The following is a 19886-nucleotide window of genomic DNA, read 5'->3' on the forward strand; positions in this document are numbered from 1 at the left end:
CTCTAGCGATTATTTTGATAACGATTGGAAAAAAATTCGTACGACGTACCTGTTGCATGGGATAATAACGTTCATAATAATATTCAAGTTCTTATGTAAACATTTTCCTCAGTGAATTGAGTATTATTTGAAAATGATGAAGAATCCAACTTTTCTACAACATAAATCATCATTATCAAAATAAAGGATATTCAGAAATTGATCTTCCATTTTTTAAAAGGGTTGGTATTTAAAAATCATTGTGTATACTTTGGACGTAATGCGAACAAAGAAATAAATGCGAATGACTTCCAAAGATGGTTTTAATGGAACAATGAATACGTCTGCATATCGATTTATCACCAACGGCACTGAAGTTTACACTGTCGGAGTGCTGACTCAATTTTCCTTGCAGTGAATCAAGATTTTGAAAAGAAAATATTCAACAGCAGGCAAATATTGTATACAAATTTTGTGCCTTGACGAAGAAGGAAAATGAATGACAGCTGTTTCAGTACAAATTAATTTTGTAATTTATGTTAATTTCAACGCATTGCACGATGGGTTATTTTTTCAATCGCTATGATCACTGTAAAAGTAAAAAGAAAATTTTGTTTTATTTTCTATTTTTTAGAGCTCTTTGTCACTGCAAGAGCTGGGAGAAAACGGTTGGCATTGTTCAGCAAATTATGCAGTTGATCCTTATGAAAAATTGAGACATCGGGATTCGAAGAATGCAATAATCCTCAACACAGCTTTGAAGAAAACTAAACTCACAAATAAATGAGCGTTCCATGAAGACCTTGATCGCTTCTCAGCGTATACCTATACTGATATGCATTCTTTTCAATATTTACATTTTTACAAATGCATAGCTCAGTACCGAAGATTCTTACTCTCCGTGGAAAATTGATTATTTTTAGCATCCAATATGCTTTATGTTGAACATATTCGATTCTATAAACTTGTCGATAACTGATTTATTCGAAGGAGTTTTCAAATTCATTTTCTCGAATTATGTGGGTTCGTTTAGGAATAGTTTGAGGCATTTTATTGTGTAAAAATTTGGATTACATAATAATAACCAGATTTCAAAATAAATTGTATAAAAGTGTCCACGAAATTCCTAATCCTGTCATTTCCTTGATTGAATGATAGTTTGCATAAAAACTACATATTTTCATACAAAAGTTTTTTATTTATTGGGAGAAATGATTTCATTGGGATATCCCATTTTAAACGCATTGACAGATACTTTTCGACCTATTTTTTGCAAACTCACTAACTCGAACTTTATTTCTCAAATTTTTATCTTCTATAAAATAACATTTCAACTGTTCACATGTCCAATGTGTTTTAAGAATCCTCGAGACATGCCTAAGCTCGTGTTTGGTCATGCAGATCAAATTATTTTCGCGAATTTTTTGAGCTTCCTCTTAACGCTTCAAGAGAGCTTTAAAACGTTGCCTTCCGAAGATTTATAGGAGCATATTTTTTCAATTTTGTTATAATATTTATATCGAAAGCTCTGTGGAAACTCGTGAATCTCGAATAATGCAGTATACATAACGAGCCGGTATACCGCGGTTTACGATATATGATACATAGAAAATCGTATTCTGACGCGCATGCGCAGTGAGCAAAGCGACAACGGCTAGTAGAAAAGTCGTCTACCCCCTACTTAAATAGAGATTGTGCGCAGTGCCCGGTGCGCAGTGGAGTGCAGTCCTCGATGCATTTTTGTCTCCAGTAGCGCGAGTAGAGCGAAGCAGGTCAGGTTGGGATTTGGGATTGGGAAGCAGCGGCAGCAGGTTGACTGACAAGCATTTGATAGTACATAGAGAAAGAAGAAGAAAGCAGCGTCTCTCACCTCCGAATAGGTGATAGAGCTGGGTAAATGAGGGTCAATATACGTGTACTAAAAGTTCGAGCGTGTTATTTTCGCGTAATTGATACTAAAACGGCAATGATTGTGGATACGTTAATTGACGGGGGTGAGAGTATCCAGCGGTTGCTGGATCTTCGATGAGAGAGGACTAAATAATAAAAAAACAGACGGGATTTTCGTCGTCGCCGTCGTCGTCGTTGTGTGAAGTCAACGGGAGCAGGGGGCACGAGGCAGTGGGGTTTGGGGAAGGGAGGGAGCAGCTCGTTGCTCCTCGAGGGTCCGGCAAATGTTGTCGTTTTCGCTCTGAAGCTGTGGATGTTCAGTGTTTCTCAACCACGGGAGTGTCGGTATGTTTTCTTGCTTTTCCCCTAACACCTTCGTACCATTTTTCAGTTAACCCTCAATTTAATCATTCTCCTTACGGAAACGTCATGTTTTGATATTCGTCGCTCAGAGCTCGATGCTCAATTGTCATCATTTATTGTCGACGTATACGTATACAACGACTTTATCGAAATTCTCAACATTGCGCGGCTCCCTCCGTAACACCTAAATATAATCGTGGAGTTAAAAAAGTGTTTGGAAAAAAATCCTTCGACAAGGTGTGCCCACATCCACCGTCGACCATTCGGAATAAAAATTTACAGAGTACAATTATGATGCTTCATTTTTGTTTCCATTGATCGTCGATTGGTTTTTCTTAACGCAAAGCTTTTGCTCAACTGCTCAGTTTTCAATTATAAAGATTTCCAAAGAAAATCTTTTTATCTGTGCCGTTGTAAAAATGCTCGTGAACCTTTGTCCTTTCAAGTTAAAAAAAAAAAAAAAACACTTTTTTAAAAAACTACGAGAGCCGATCTTTTTCGATGCAAATTGTAATACACAAATGACGAAATCGAATATCATGTTTCCGTTCAACCAACATAACTTTGATACAGCACTGGTTTGCATATCGTATTACAATTCGTATTCGTATACGTATATATGGTCGCTCGTGTACATAGTAATAATGAAATAGTATGTACTCTCAATAACGATGCACAAACGCGTGCCAAGTTCGTCGAGTGTTGGGGTAAAACAGTGGTCGTATCGTCGAGTGATTGACAAAAAGGATTATCGTTACCAGGTGAATTTTTGAGGAAACATACGTGACAACGGAACTTTTAGTGGCCGCCAGTTCGTGACATAACCATGTTTATTTGAGTTTTTTTTCTCGATCTTCGTCGACGTGTACCTGCGTGTTTTCATGTGTATAAATCAATGGTGTTGGAAAGATCTTCAGTTTTTTTTCATCCTCGCGTTCGTCGGTGTTCATTTTATTGATCTTTCGTGATCTTGTACGAGCGAACCTCAATCGATCTGTTGTCGCAGCTGCCGCTGCGCTAACCTAACCTAAAAATTGTCTCGGTTATAGCGGTAGAAATTTCGACTTCCAAATATTGTGTGCTGTTTTCCAAATAATTTATCGTTACCTGTCAATTGAAATATCGAACTAACAAGACAAATGTTGACATTTAAGGAGGTTCGAGGCTTCAATAGAAAAAACAGAGGCAACCGTTCAGAAATTTGAGTACGGCTCAGAAATTCGTTCTTTTCGACAAAAAATGTATTCGTCCGAATCTTCATCGCGAGAAATGGTGCTCAACATTTATCGCTTTTCATGGGAGCTAAAAAGCTGCCGATTTCTATAAAAATTATTCGCAAGAAAAAAATACGGCACTGGAGAAAAGTGATTTTGTTGCGTTTTACAGTCGTAGACTCGAGGGGACCCTTTTACTTTCGTGCTTCTGAGAATTCGGGAAAAAATGAATTATCTCGGAGTGCGGACGGTTATGCAACTTCGTCGAAATTCTGCACGGTAATATTTTGTACAATCGAACGTAGGTATCGCGCACAAATGAATGGAGAATTTTAACGAGTGCCGCGCGTGTCTTGGGCAACTTTGATTGCGAAAGCATCGCTCTTTGTTTACCGCCGATCGGAAGAGAGCGACGTTTCAAAATCTCGGTTCTCACAGTCCCAATCTTGTGGAAAAATCGTCCAACTCTATTTTCGCGATTAACTATTTTTCTTCGTGCTGAGCACAATATTTAGTAAGCGTCAAATTTCCACATTGCAACCGGTGAGAAAACATAAGTTCAACGAGTTAAATCCCGCCGGGGAAAAATGGGCGAAGCACTTTTTCCTGCGAAAATCTTTCGAGCTCCGGCCTCGAAATCTCGATCGATATTTTGTTTTTTCGAGTCTCTCGGGAGTTTTGACGAACTTTCGTGCTTCGGAAAGGGTCATCAGGCCGGTTCTAACCTTGGCTCGTTCTTCAATAACGAATTTTTCAAAATCTCTTTGCTTCGTGCTCCCTGACCTTGCCTTTGTGCCGAGAAAAAAGAGACGCAGAGCCAGAGGGAAAATAGGGAGGCATAGAAAAAGCGAGGAGAAGAGAGGAGAGAAAAAAACGTCAGCAACGAGAAAAGAGAGGGAGAGAGAGGACCGGAGAGCGAAAAGAGAAAGAGAACGTGAGACTGCGGAGGATGTAAGCTTCCCCTCCGGATTCGGACCCTTCTTCAATATGACCATTGAAATGTTCATACTCTGTGCTCGCTACCAGCATAAACCTACCATTTATAATAATTCTCGACACGAAAATAATATTCGTTGTCCCTCGGCTCTTTTCTTCCAGAAAATAAAAGTTCGAGATTTTTTTCCGGATTATTTGAAAGTGAAACAAAAATAAAATGATTTTAAGCTTCGATTTAAAAATGTACATTTTCGAAACGACTGAAAATCTCTCGTTTTCCTTTGTTCCAGAAGCCTTTTAGCACCCATTTTTCGTCGTCTTTCTCGCTCGATTTTAAATAAAAAATTGTCAGTTTTTTTCAACTTTCTGGAGTTTTGCATTCTTGAATTTTCAATGATATTTAGATTAGAATTTTTTTTGAAAACGCTCACTTTTCTCTGACGATTTCGAACCGGCCCACTTTTCTGACTCTCTTTGCTTCCTCATCGAGAGGAAGCTTTGTGACGATGAAAACTTTTTTTTTCCAGTTTTCAATGTCAATGTCCTCAAAATGTTCCAAAACATCGAAAAATCATTTAAATTTTATGACATTTTGAATTGTACGAAAATATGAGTTTTTCAAAAAATCGTCTAACCCCTTGAATTTTTGGAAATTTTGTAAGATATTGTGTACAAGTCTGTACTTCCTCTATACTTTCCAGCAAAGTTGTCGGAATTATTTAATTTCAATGTAAATAGAAAAACGATGAAAATTGAAAGTTGCAAACTGTTTTTTTTCTGATGGCTCGTCATTTAGTTTTTTTTTTATGAATTTAAACAAAGAGATAAATTAAAGTTCGTAAAAGAAGGTAGAGAAAATACATTATTTCCTTGTCTACAAAAAAAATGCTGCAAATTAAAATTTGCAAATTGCATGACGCTGAAGTTTCCAACGTTGGAGTCCAACGAAATGATCGAAAAAAACTCTCCAATAATTCCAGAAATTCTCCTATTTTGTTCCCTGCCAAATCTGCGATTCGTAGTTTTTCAAGCTGCACCAACGATTCGTGAAATAAACAATTGGTGAATTAAAAACGTTTTTTTCGTTCCTTTCGTTGGAGTCCAACGTTGGAAACTTCAGGGTCGTCAAATTGCTTCCTCAAGATGCTCAAGATGCACGATGTTCAAAGCTTCCTCTACGAGGAAGCCAAAATGAAAAATATAGCACCTCATAGAGTAAGCTTTGAGCATCGTGCATCTTGACCATCTTGAGGAAGCAATTTGCAAATTTTAATTTGCAGCATTTTTTTTTCCTTTTTTTTTTTTTGAATATTCCATCGATAAAAAATTGTTTCCTTTTCCATCGATCACGCATCTCGTGCCGGCTCTTCCGGAATCGTAAAAAAGGATTTTCACCGAGGAAAAGGGGCATAGCGAAGATTTCGAAACTCCCTTCGCTCAACGCACACGTCGTATTTATCATTTCTCGCACTCTCCTTTTCTCTCTGTTGACGGCTCCAAGACTAAGCACTTTTGCCAGCTAGATACACATGTAAATTTATCATAAAACCTCATGACTCACAATGCGCCATGTGCACACCCTCGATAGATTATATCGAGGGAAACTTTTATGGTTTCCTCGAAAAATCGATCGGGCGGACAAACGCCTCCAACATTCTGACAAAAAATGAGTTGCTTCATTTTCTTTGCATGTATGAATAAATATGCATTAATTTTTCGACACGATTTTCAAACGATTTTGCTCCATTTTATAGTTTCTATTCCAAATTTTATGGTTTTCGATGAATTTTTTAAAAATATGGCGGAAAAGTCTCTGATCAACACTTCGTTTGGGAATTTTCATCTCGTCGATGTCGATCGGGGCACGACGCGAGGCCGAACTCGAAGAAATTCCGAGAACAATTTTATTGGGTTCTAGAATTTATGTTTCACTGTCATGCAAATTTTTGTTATTTACCAAATTTGGAGCTCTGCCAACACCGCGAATAATTGCTCAACCGAATTAAAGATTTTTCGAATGTTTCCGGTTTTTTTGAAAATTTATTTCATCGCGAAAGCCGCGCATGTTCGTGGCTCGGACCTTGCTGCAGCGAGGTTTCCAAACGCCGTGAAAATTCACTTGTTTTTTAAATTTCATTAAATTCTGTTAGAATAATAAAAAATCTATAAACTTTATTTATATTTATTCTATTAATAAATTAATAAAACTTTATTGAAATTCATTGAGTTTTAAGGAAATGAAAATTAAATTTTCTTAAAATTAATCAAGTTCAACGAAAAATTATTAAAATTGACTAAATTATATTGAAACTCATTAAACATTGGAATTCAAACTAAGAAATTTCTTTTCCCAGGGCTGCTCAGTCAACATGAGTTTGGTTTTTGTACGACGCTGAAGTTTGCAACGTCGCGGAGTTCAACGAAATGAACGAAAAAAACATTTGTAATTAACCAATTTTTTATTTCACGAAGCATCAGTGTACGTTGAAAAACTACGAATTGCAAATTCGGCAGGGAACTAAATTGAAGAATTACTGTAATTATTGGAGTTTTTTTAGACCATATCGTTGGGCTCCAACGTTGCAAACTTCAGTCTCATAAACATGGTGCTATCCAGTGTCGTGTTAGGTACTCGCATCGCGTACAAAATGACCCATTTTTAATCTCGAAAGCTAAATTGTGAATCGATTCGAAATTTTAACAGTCCGTTCATTGAGGCTATTTATTTTTCCCTGTTCTTTTTTTTCCTCCACCCAGTTTCTTATTTAATTAATTTAATTTTTAATTAATTTAATTATTATAATTCTACATATAATATAAAATTATAATAAAGGCCATCGGAAAAAACAGTTTGCAACTTCCAATTTTTATCGTTTTTCTATTTACATTTGAATTAAATAATTCCGACAACTTTGCTGGAAAGTACAGAGGAAGTACAGCTTACAAAATTTCCAAAAATTAAATCGGTTAGACGATTTTTCGAAAAACTCATATTTTCGTAAAATTCGAAAAATCATAAAATTTAAACCGCTCAACCGATATTTCCCAAATTCAATGCCAACCTTCCTATTATGATAATCTATTTATAAAAAAAAAATTAGTAATAAATCTTGAAATTTTTGGAAGTTAGAGCGTCGACACCCTTTTTTTGAAAATTCCAAAACGTCCTAGGATTCGTATTTTTTTACAAATTCTGACAAAATTATCAGAGAATGAAGAGCTTGTATAGATTAACGTCTGTGCAAAACGGTAGCCCGGTATCTCAAATCATTTTCGAGTTATAAGCGTTTTAATTTTGCAGTGCCATGCAATACACAGACACATTCGGACATTTTTTCTAGATATGATTTTTCGATGTTTTCGGACATTTTGGGCATATTGACCTTGAAAACTGGAAAAAAAAATTTTCATCGTCACATAGCTTCCTCTATGAGAAAACAAAAAAATAAAAAAATAACTTTAAATTAAAAATATTAAAATCTCACCCGGTTCTTAAGGTTTCAACAAAAGTACAGAACTACCTTAAGTACTGATGTACAACACAGACTTTATGAAATAATATGTAATGGCAACAGGACGGAATAATTATGTAAAAGTTTGAAAAGACATACAGGAAAATAAAATATGAAAAATCTGTTCAAGACGTAAACAAAGCTGCAGAGGAAAAGCTTTGAAAAATGAGTTGTTCAGTAATTGCAAACGGTGTGGAGAGACGCAGAAAGCGATTAAAAAGTGCGGTAATCGCGCGTCGTTTCGTGCCGGAAGTGGCGTCCAACAGTTTTGTGCAGGGGCCCATCCGCAGGGAGTTTGTGCATCGGGGGCTCACCAGCCTCCCTCTGTGTCTTCGGTTCAAGAGCTTGACAGATCCGACAGATCCGGGGTCAGGAAGCGGAGTCGAAATAACCGATCGCGGTCGCCGAGGTCGTGGGGATTCTTCGGAGAGAAAAATTCGTCTGGAAGAGCCGCGCATAAGGGGTTTTCGTGGCGACTTTTTGGACCGATTTTTTCGCTGGTTTGGTCCAAATGGCAACACTTTTGTTTTCGTTCTCCTCGTCATAATGGTCTGGCTCGTATCGGAAGATTCCGCTGCTTTTACGAGGAGAAAAAAAAAGAAGCGAGGCGACTCGAGGCGACGAAAAAAAGAGTAATCGTTGGAAAAAAAAGAAAGCAAAGACGAGAAGCGCGGAAGCGAGGATCTCGCGTGTTATTCGGCGACTCCGAGGCGGCGAACCCTCCGCCAGAACGTTTTCGCTTTACCCAAGAGAAATTGAGAGTTATTCACATCGCATGTATACACTCGCCCGAGATAAAAGCGAAAGAGGTCTCTTCTTATTCTCGCGCTCTTCCCCACCGCGGCCCTATCAAGATTACGAATTTCGCTGAAATTACAAATCCCTGAGGAGAACCTTCCATCAGACTCCGACTTTACTCGCCCCCTCCTTTTTTTCACTGACCCAAATCGCCATTGATGAAGCCTGCAGTCTTCCAAAGCGATGGGAAATCTTTTTCCTTCCCTCATTGTTTTTTTATTTTCATAGTTTTCGAGCTCTCGTCACACTTTCCACGAAACTTTGCGGCTTGACGAACCACCGGGAAGTTTCGATCGAATATTTTTCGTCGATGTCGAAAAAATGAGAAAAAATCACAAAAAACAAGCTCAGAATTTTCAAATGCTTTCAATTTTTGGATTTTCTCGGCGACTCTCCCAGCAATCTTGCTCCCCGAAATTTTGCTCCGGAATACGCAGCTTCTTGACGTCTTTTGTACTCAGATTATCGCGATAAGAGAAAAAAATGGTGAAAATTAAAATTTTCAAATTGCTTCCTCAAGATGGTCAAGATGGACGGTGCTCAAGATATGCGCGATGCTCAAAGCTTACTCTGTGAAGTGCTATATTTTTCATTTTTTATTGTTCTAAAAGCCTGAGAAAGCAATTCGTTACTATTATTTTTTTTTTAAATAAAATTTTTACTTATACACAATATCTTACAAAATTTCCAAAAATTCAAGTGGTTAGACGATTTTTCGAAAAACTCATATTTTCGTATAATTCGAAAAATCATTAAATTTGAACCGCTCAACCGATATTTTCCAAATTCAATACCAACCTTCCTATTATGATAATCTATTTATAAACAAAAAATTAGTAATAAATCTTGAGATTTTTGGAAGTTAGAGCGTCGACACCCTTTTTTTGAAAATTTCAAAACGTCGTACGATTCATATTTTTTTTCAAATTCTGACAAAATTATCAGAGAATGAAGAGCTTGTATAGATTAACATCTGTGCGAAACGGTAGCTCTGTATTAGAGGGTGGCCGCAATTCAGGTCACTTTTTTTGCAAATTCCTACGCGGAAACATCATCAACATAAAAAAAAAATGTGCACCAAATTTGAATGCGCTAGGAGAATTTAAACAGGTGCCACCGAAGAGTTGAAGTTTTAAATGCAAAACACGTGTATTTATCAAACTTGTTATTTAATTATTATCTGCCTCCCATAATAATGACGATAGAAATCTGAAATTTGGCACACTTGTTGTTCACATTAAAGGGTACGAAAGGGAATTTTTTCAAATTTTCCCGAAGATTATTCCCGTGATTTTTACCGCTACAAAGATAACCATATTTTGGATTTTTCTAGTACTTTGATCACGGTCAATCGAAGCACTTTTAAACGTTACTTTGATGCATTTAGACAAAGTTTGAGCCGTAATCAACAGAGAAGAAATCGTTTTCGAGTTAAAAGCGTTTCAATATTGCAGTGCCATGACATGCACACACGCACATCCGGACATTTTTTCTAGATATGATTTTTCGATGTTTTGGGACATTTTGAGCACATTGACATTGAAAACTGGAAAAAAAAATTTCATCATCACGTAGCTTCCTCTATGAGGGAACAAAATGGATTCCCGAGCCGGAATTTATGGTTTTCGAAACAAATGAAGTTTTGGTCATTAAAGATATCGAGAAACCGTTGGTTTCACACTCGCATCTGGCGCGTACACATTCGTGATGTTCCTCGACATGGTGCACACGAAAGAATAGGCGAGGTCAGGACGAGCCGAATTTTCTCCGTTATGTGACGGGCTCGAGAGGCTTCTCGATTCTGAATTCGACGATGCGACGTTTGCCGGCCAACTTTCGTTCGCCCGCAGGCGATTCTCTTAACTCGGTGGCCAATCCATTGTACTTGTAGTTAGAATCGGAGTCATGTTCTAATGGGACTGGGATATTGGGACAAGACATTGACACAGAAAGCGTTTTCTATTTCTATCGCTAGCAGAGTTTTTATGAGTGAATCACGAACGAAATCCGGAAAAAAATGTATTTTCAGTAAAAAATAACAGGAAAATTCGATTTTCAAAATATTCAGTTTAAAAAAAAACGAAATTTGGAGCTTGGGACAAACAATTTTGAGAGCTTCATCGAGCCAATTGGATTCTTAGATTTTCGTATTTGCTGTTGAGAAAGATCATGCGTTACTTGTGATTCAAAAAAGCTACTAAACTTTTTTGCTCTTTTGATGATCGAAGAAACGACGAAAATTTATTCTCCCAATTATTCCAATTATGTGTTACTTATTTGTTGAGATTTATACATTTCTAATACAATGACAACGGTTTAAATACTTTCGCAGTAAAATCGTCAAGCAAAGTGTGACAACAGCCATTTTCTATTTATATGCGCATGTATATCTATATTTTAAACCAGCTGGCTCAGTGTTGTCAAACCTTCCACCGTTTGTGTCGTTATTACTCGTTAACCTCAAATAAGTGTTTTTCTTTTTCCTTTCCCAAGTAATTTTCACCGGTAACAAAGCTTTCTCAAGACACCATTGATCTCTAAAAACATTCTATTTTCTTATTCTCGTTTTTGGCTCTTTAAATTTGGGAGGATCCTATTTCATTAAATCCAAATCGTCGCACAGGAAGTGTGCCTGCCATAAAGTTCATGTATGATCTTTATTATCCAAATCTCAACTCTCAAAATTGGAGTTTTCGATTTCCATTAGATTCGCGTGAACTTCCTTAACGCCTGAAAAGTGAATTTCGATAAAAAATTCTTAAATATTGATTTTGAGGGTAATTATTCTCATGAATGTAAAATCACGGTTCTTGGATCACGAGAAAATGTTGTGACGATCCAATTTTTGTGTTTTCTCGTGAAAATCGAATCGTCAAAATGCCCCGTCGAGTTTGCACCTCGACGAGCTGCCTTGAATAATCCCTGGGATGAAAAAAATGCGGAAACATAAAAGAAAATATATTTTTGTATTTTAGTGAGTCAGAGGCGACGTCGAGAATGAAGTTCCTAAAGTGACGGCAGATAAACCGACAAATAACGAAGAAAATAAGCAGCCTCATCCTGGCGCGCGCACAGGATGTCATGAGGGACTTGGATCGTCCACCCTCGTCGACGTCCAACTCGTCCTCGGACAAGTATCACGTAAGAATGCCGGGGCCGACACCGGAGAGACCTCGTGCCCAAAGGCTCAATGACATCGAGCAGCACACGTCGAGGGTAAGTAATTGAAAATTATGAAAATTGTGGCGATACTCGCATCGTTGTGGGACAGTGAAAATTCTCGTTTTTCTTATTATCGTCAATGTTATTTCAGGCAGTTCCGAAAACGAAGATCGTACGGTGTTTCATTGAATAAATATTTTCATTGTAAATCCAAAAATGTGAGTTTTTCAAAATGCTCCTTGCACAGCAGCACTTTGGAGAACTTCGTGGGAGAGCATAGAAGCATCGATAGCTCATCGACGATGTGAAATTGGGAGTGAAGAGACTTGATAGAGTCTCGGTTCAAAATATCTTGCAAACGACAAGAAATTTCTTAAGAATCATCACGAATTAATGAAAACGAGAGAAAAGCTGCAGGCTTCCGGAGTTGAGGGTTGTTCGATATTGAGGAATTTATTAAGGCAGATGGGTGAATATTCGCTATCCAAGGTTACGCGATGACATTATTTCTAGGCAAAAATGAATGTGTACTGAATAAATTTGCAATATTTGGATGCTAATTAATTATCGAATATCGACTTTTTTCCGACACTTATCACTCCGGCGCATGAAAGTCGTACACACACGAAAAGTTATTGAATTTTTTCATTAGTTGTACCCAAGATTTCGCAAAAAAAATCGATCGTTGTATTTCGTGGATATTGAAGAATACGAGAAATCGGATAACACGACAAATATGTGTTCACATGTGACGTCAGTTCGTTCTTTCCTTCATATTTTGTCGCTCGTTTGCTTCGCCACGTTTTTCCGTTAGTTTTTACAAAACGACCATTTTTAAACTTTTTAATCGTTCACTTTTTCATTTTCTTCCACTGCAATACGACTTTGATCAGTAAACTCACTTCGTAGTCTATAAAATTAGTAAACAAAAGTGACGGCAGCTGTTGCACGACGCTGGTCAAAATGAACTCTGCAAACGTTTTTTTAATAATAAAATAGTATAAAAATGTTGGTTCTCTACCAATAATATTTCTAAAATAACAAAATAATTATTTAAAAAAAAAAATATTCAAATTTTGAAATTTTAAAAAATATAGTTGCTGCAAAGATTGCGTAGCCGTCACCCATCTACCTTAATCGAGCACCGGACGCGATTCTGTATTTAATTAAGCATTTCATCGATTTTGGGTAACGAGGTAGACAGACGAACCGGTTTCGCGGTTCAGTGGTAGCAGGAGTGAGTGTTTTTTTTTTTTTTTTTATTTTTTCTTGTTTTCACAGGGCGTTTGAACCCATGTATAAATCGAGAAGAGTGTCAAGAAGAACGACCCTCCGGAAGAAGCTCTGGGAAAATGGCTATTACCGCTCGAAATTCTGTTAGGACGATGTAATCGTCGTTCGAGGTGGATTCCGGCTTTCTAAATTGCTTCTGGCTGCGTTTTACGCGGATGGGTGATTGGGATGGGACGCAAATTCCGTCGCAAGACTCGCTCGTGATTCAGCGGCGCTTTAAAGTACGCGTAAACATGGCGTGAAACGGTGCAGGAACCAGCAGCGTCGTCGGTGCCAGACGATATTTATTTTTTACTTTCGTCCGAGTTCCCACTTGACCGGAAGTTCGATCGTTTAATATTCACGTCGCGGTTACGTAATACATGGGCGCGTATGCGTTAGACTCGTTGGACAAACTCCGAGGGATTGGATTATCGTTCGTTAAGGCGTTTCTCGCGGTAACGCTGCTCGAATATTCGTTAGTTACTTCCCTCGCTCGTACTCTCTCCTGCAATCCATTTAATTCACGCTTCACCGCCATCGAAATGACGTTAGGCTCTCGACAGACTCGATCAAATTTTTATCATTCTACAGCCAACGTTTTTTCAATTCTTCCTGCCTAAATTGTCTTCGTGCGGAATAAAACGTCGAGGGGGATCCATCGAGAGTTTTCCATAGCTCGTTGGACCCTGGCGAACGAATTCTCGGTGGGGAAATGAAAATTTGAAAAACGGGCGCTTTCTTATCGTGCATCTGTGAGCACCGGTAATCTAAAATCGACTGCAAAAAGGTTTTTCCTTCAAGCACACTGTTCGAGGGCCCAGTAAAAACCAAACGACGTCATGAAACGCTTGCATTTCGGGGAAAATGCCTTTCCTTATCGCAGCACGTGACTGACGTTTGATCGACTGAAGTGAGAACTTCATTGAGCCTTCGTACACGAAAGTTGAGAAATTTCTGCTCAACTTTTCTCGAGCTTTTTTGTTTTTTCTTGACTTTTGATTTCGATGGAAATTTCTTCAAAAACTTTTCATAGTTGGAAATTTTGAGTTGGTGTTAAAAATGTTTTGGAAAATGATGCAAGTCGTCGAGAATCCTGGAACAGGTCGTTCGAATCTGATTTGAAATTTTTTCTGAGTCATGCCGGAGCTCGGTCAAAAACAGTTATGAGGAAGAACGAAGAGAAAAAGTCTTGCAGTTAACGCGTTTATTAACGCGCGCGCGAGAAACAAATTTATTTTTAGACTTGTACAAAAGCGACTTTACGGTAAGGCAGTATCAACGGTGATTGCGTTTCCGGCGTTTCTCTTCCCCGTATTCTTCCAACGAGCCATTCTCTCTTCTCCCCCATCCTGTAAATGCTTCTTCTAAGCAAAACAAAACACTCGGAAATAGCAACAACGATGAGAGACGTTCAGCTGTTCTTCGAGGTATGAATTTTTCGATATTCAAGCAAATCCTCAACTCCAAGATCCAATATCCCATAAACGGATCACAACTTCGAGCTTTTTTGCGACAACAACCACTCGAAGTCATTTTCATTTCAATAAACTTTTCCAATAAAACTTCATTCCCATTAATTTGGTTGAGAAAAAAAGCTGCTTCGCTGTAAGCAATCGAGCGCTCAATTTTCAGAAACTTTTATGCAAATCTTAAGGGGTCTACCCTGATTAGACGGGCAATAAAAAGATTATTTTACGAATTTGTTTTGACCGGTATAAATTATAAATATGGATATAAAAAGTGTTATGCCTTAAAAATACACTCTTAAAATAGACAAAAAATTGTTTTTTTCAGATTTATTTTACTCAGTTTTCGTACAGAAAAATGGAAGAGAAAACAGGTTAAAAAAATGAGTGTGCGTTCTTGAATAAAATCTCTGGAATGGTTCGGAGAAAAAAAAATAAAAGTGGTTTTAGATTCAATAGGTAAATGGCTATAGCGCGTATCGTACGATTTTTGATTTTTTCAAAAATGACAAAATGCCGGCCATTTTTCCAAAAACTATGAAAAAATACGTTTTTTCCACGTTTTTTGGAAAAAAAAATTGTTCCACTCGAAATTTCAAAATTCGTATGATACGCCACAGTCGTAAAAAAACACGTGGTAAAATTTTGGTAAGGATCGGTCGAATAGTTTCGGAGATTTTATCAACGAGCCGTCCAAAAACGTAATTTTGAGAAAAACACGTTGAAGCAAAGGCAGGTACGCGGTACCTCAAAAGTGCACTTGGGGTGCTCAGATTTTTTATTAAAATTTTATTATGATATTTTCGAATTTTTCGAAAAATGGAATAGAAAATCGATTTTTTGAAAATTCTCATTCTGGTAGACCCCTTAATGCATCTACTCAATTGATTGGCAGTTGATTTTTACTACAAATGTCTTGGGAACCTAAAAAAAATTAAGTACCGATGAGTTAGTACGATCAATCGAGAACTTTAAGATTCAGAGACGTTACATTTTTATTTTTGTTCTTCAAAAATTCTACAAATTCGTTATATGTTTTTTCCCAAACTCGGCGATATTAAAATTCAGAAAATCGGTTCACAGGATTTTCAGTCGATGTAACAATCCACCGAAACGATTTTCTCAAAGATTTCTATAAAAAATGACATTCCGGAGTTGTGAGCTTGAGTAAAAAGTCTTACAAATTCATCGTTATTACAATTTGACAATCTCGTTCATAAAACTTTGAATGTATGTCAAAATTTGAAACTTCATTGACCAGTTGGCCCGAGTTATTTTAGCTTGATCGAAAACGATCTATTTCGTATTCCACAGACAAGAATGTAGACGAATTTCTCATAAATTTATCAATTTCCCAGTGAAAGTTGACTATCGTCGTGACCTTTTGGACCACTTGGAACTTTGGTGCTACCGATCGTTAGTTTCCAACGAGAACAACTGACCGAAGTATCGATATAATTTTATTGAGTGAATCAGCTCGTAGGTAACATCAAAATAATAATTCTGCATTTTCAAGTCTGAAAGTCGTTCTCAATTCAGAGGGAAATATTTCAAAAAATTGGCGAAAAAAGTAGAAAATATGTTTTCAAGAGAACTTCGAGCGAGTAAAAAGTGCACAGCAATTTCGTTCGCAGCTGTCGGGCTTTTGTGCGTTGACCTCGAGTTTTTTTTTTCCAGCACTCATTCCGAATAATTCCGAGTGTGGCATCCATTTGTTAAACGTACTTTATTTCTCCGGTGTATTTTCGGGTGGTCGTGGTCCATATTCGCTGCCGAAAAAGCTCAGTTTTTTGCGGCATTTGTGCGCGAGCGTTTACGCTCCTCTCTTCGTTATTTCAAATGTTTTTTTGTCCTCTTTGTTGGCTGGCCCTGAGGAGAGCTGGCCTCTTTGGTGGATAAAGCTCCCTAACGACGGGGTAACCGCGGGAGAATGCGGAAGTTGGCTCTCTTTTGCCTCACTCGTTCTCCGGTCTGGCCCCATCGTTCTATCCCGCTCTTGCGAGAACAAATCGATAGAATCTCGCGCGCCTCTTCCACCCTCGGTCTACGAGCCCCGCAATGGCACACGGGCGCCATCCCTGGTGCCGCCACCGCCGCGGTTCGTCATCGCGCGAATTTCCGGCTCTCTTACGCTCTCAACTTTAATCGCAAAAAATATCCTCTTCTGGCCAGTTCATCTGAATTAGGTTGAGCTTAAACTCGCGCAGAATCTTGCTGGAAAAATAAGAATTTTTATCAATTTATTTTGTGCTGAAGCCGCGAGCTTACTCTTAATCAGCACGCAGAAAAACACTTATACGATGTACAGGCGCGAGGGCTGTTTTCATAAAACACTCTAATTTGTTCCCAAACAAAATTAAAACAGCGGATTTTTCGTAAAACGCATTATTTCGTAAAATTCGAAAAATCATTAAATTTAAACCGCTCAACCGATATTTCCCAAATTCAATACCAATATTCCTATTATGATAATCTATTTATATAAAAAAAAAATTAGTAATGCAGCTTGAAATTTTTGGAAGTTGGAACGTCGACACCCTTTTTTTAAAAATTTCAAAACGTGTAGGATTCGTATTTTTTTTTTACAAATTCTGACAAAATTATCAGATAATGAAGAGCTTGTATAGATTAACATCTGTGCAAAACGGTAGCCTTGTATCTCAAATCGTTTTCGAGTTATAAGCGTTTTAATTTTGCAGTGCCATAACATACACACACACACACACGCACATCCGGACATTTTTTCTAGATATGATTTTTTGATGTTGTAGGACAATTTGAGCACATTGACATTGAAAACTGGAAAAAAAATGTTTATCGTCACATAGCTTCCTCTATGAAGAAACAAAATGAAGAAAAGTGGGAAAAGCAATTGGAAAAAAAACGTGATGAACATCCGTTACACCGATGAAAAATCTTGATCAAAATAAATTCTACGAACTCATTAATCATTGAATAATCAATAATAAATTGCGATCAGTCATTTTTCGAGAATTACTCCAATTTTTTCATGTCTCACAGTCCAAGATTTCTTTTCTATGCCTGTGAAATTTCAAGACCCCTTCTCGACTGTTTGAAATATTAACAGTCGAAAAGTACAGAAATTAACGTCTCGCTTATGGCCACAATGACTTACTCTGGCCCCTTCGACCATCTTCAACTCAAAATTTTATATATTTCAAAATTTGATGTCAAAGATTAAATCCATTATTTATATGAATTGAATCGCACAGAATCTAATGGTACCTTAAAAAAGGGGTCAACGACCATCCGAATTAGAAATATTGAGTTGAAGACGACGAATGGTTACAGAATCTTGAAATTTTGCAGGCCCATACGTCACTTGTCAAATATAGGGCAACCCATGTTAAATTGTCAATGGAAGTGACAGCTGTACTTTTTAGCGTTGTATACAGTAAAATTTTAAAAAATGTTTAACTGTGAAAAAATATGAGATCTATTGTAACATATACAGTGAATGAATTACGTTTCCTGTAGGAATTCTGAATTTTGGAAATAAAAAAAAAATGAGATCATTTTCCAACGTAGCCAAGTACAGTGAATGAATTAAGGTTCTTGTGGAATTCATTCGTGTACACTTTTAGCCCTAATCCCTCACTTATTCAGAAAAATTTTCCAGCAAACGTCACAGAGCAACAAAGGTTTCTCGAATAATTCTGCAATTATTAAGAGATTATCATCTGTTTTTATGCTAGCTCGGGTTATAAACTTAAAACAGTTTACGCGTACAAGTGCATGCATTGTATCTATACGATGAACTGCACAAATTCATTTTCAACATTACACACAAGCTTGGCGTGCATGGTTTTCAATCGGAAGCTCGGGAAGAGACAATTGTTCAAATTTACTATAAAAACAATAATTAATTAGAATTGTATGAACGAGTGTGAAAAAAAACGATCCCCCAATAAAATACGAGGGGCCCTGTTATATAATGATTTGGTAAACAATACAGATAGGTCAAATTTGTGGATAAAATTGAATAATTAAACGAACGGATAAAGAAATGAAATCAATCAATCCCTTTATATGCCTTTATCTTGTACGGATAGATACGGCCATTCTTTCATGCCCATACGCATTTTAATTTATCCACGCGTCACTTTCACTCGTTTGTCCGTACACTCTTTTTTTTACCAAATGGGCAGATGATTGGATGAATTACACAAGTATTGAAATGGATGAACAAAGAAGTAAGCTGTGTAAACATTGATTTCAGAAAAGAAAACGCGTTGAATACGAAACATTTGGAGTAATGAATTTATCAGTCAAACTAGTCAAGAATAGATATTTTTCTTTGTGTACACAGCGCGGGATCTCACGTCGAACTACTCAATAAAATAGTTGGATGGAAAAGGGATGGCAAATTAAAAAACAATTACATGAGAGGATCATCAAGTTTTCTTCAAATATATAGACGGATGAGGCATTCCTTCGCCGAGCTTCCGATTGAAAACCATGCACGCCAAGCTTGTGTGTAATGTTGAAAATGAATTTGTGCAGTTCATCGTATAGATACAATGCATGCACTTGTACGCGTAAACTGTTTTAAGTTTATAACCCGAGCTAGCATAAAAACAGATGATAATCTCTTAATAATTGCAGAATTATTCGAGAAACCTTTGTTGCTCTGTGACGTTTGCTGGAAAATTTTTCTGAATAAGTGAGGGATTAGGGCTAAAAGTGTACACGAATGAATTCCACAAGAACCTTAATTCATTCACTGTACTTGGCTACGTTGGAAAATGATCTCATTTTTTTTTTATTTCCAAAATTCAGAATTCCTACAGGAAACGTAATTCATTCACTGTATATGTTACAATAGATCTCATATTTTTTCACAGTTAAACATTTTTTAAAATTTATTTATTGACAATGCGAATATAGAAAATCATTTAAAACGACGGTCACGACCTTTTAATACTTGGCGTGCCTTTTTTACTTTTTGAAGTTTTAATATTTACTGATTTCACTTCTTTTTGCGAGACGTGACAACTATATGGGAATCGTATTTCATTCACTATATTTGTCAACTTCAGAAAACGATCTCATTTTTTTTTTATATTTTGAAGTTTTTTATTGAAAATGCAAATATAGTAAATTATTGGAAACTACGGTCGCGACCTTTTAATAATTGGCGTTCTTTTCTTACTTTGTCAATTATTTTTTTTTCTGATTTTACTTGGATTTTACCGCGGTAACAATATTTACTTAAGAAAAAAAATACATTCCTCGTCTTAAACGAAAATTTTTGAAACGATTTATTTCAA

The 19886-nt window shown here is 37.0% G+C and overlaps 1 protein-coding gene across 5 annotated transcripts in view; it reads left to right on the forward strand.

Moving 5' to 3' along the window:
- CdGAPr (GTPase-activating protein CdGAPr) overlaps nucleotides 1–19886 on the forward strand; it is a 57405-nt gene that overhangs the window by 5029 nt on the left and 32490 nt on the right. Inside the window, exons 1-2 of one of the 5 annotated variants that reach the window (XM_043423619.1) lie at nucleotides 1706–2214; nucleotides 11668–11908. In XM_043423619.1, coding sequence (XP_043279554.1) covers nucleotides 11774–11908 — 135 coding nt within the window. In that variant the 5' untranslated portion in view covers nucleotides 1706–2214; nucleotides 11668–11773. Of the gene's footprint in view, nucleotides 1–1705; nucleotides 2215–2883; nucleotides 2994–3031; nucleotides 3438–3566; nucleotides 3726–11667; nucleotides 11909–19886 lie in introns of those variants that run through there. The other 4 variants (XM_043423645.1, XM_043423623.1, XM_043423638.1 and 1 more) reach the window with 4 other exon arrangements.

The sequence above is a fragment of the Venturia canescens genome, chromosome 1, assembly GCF_019457755.1.
Source record: "Venturia canescens isolate UGA chromosome 1, ASM1945775v1, whole genome shotgun sequence".
Classification (NCBI taxonomy): Eukaryota; Metazoa; Arthropoda; class Insecta; order Hymenoptera; family Ichneumonidae; genus Venturia; species Venturia canescens.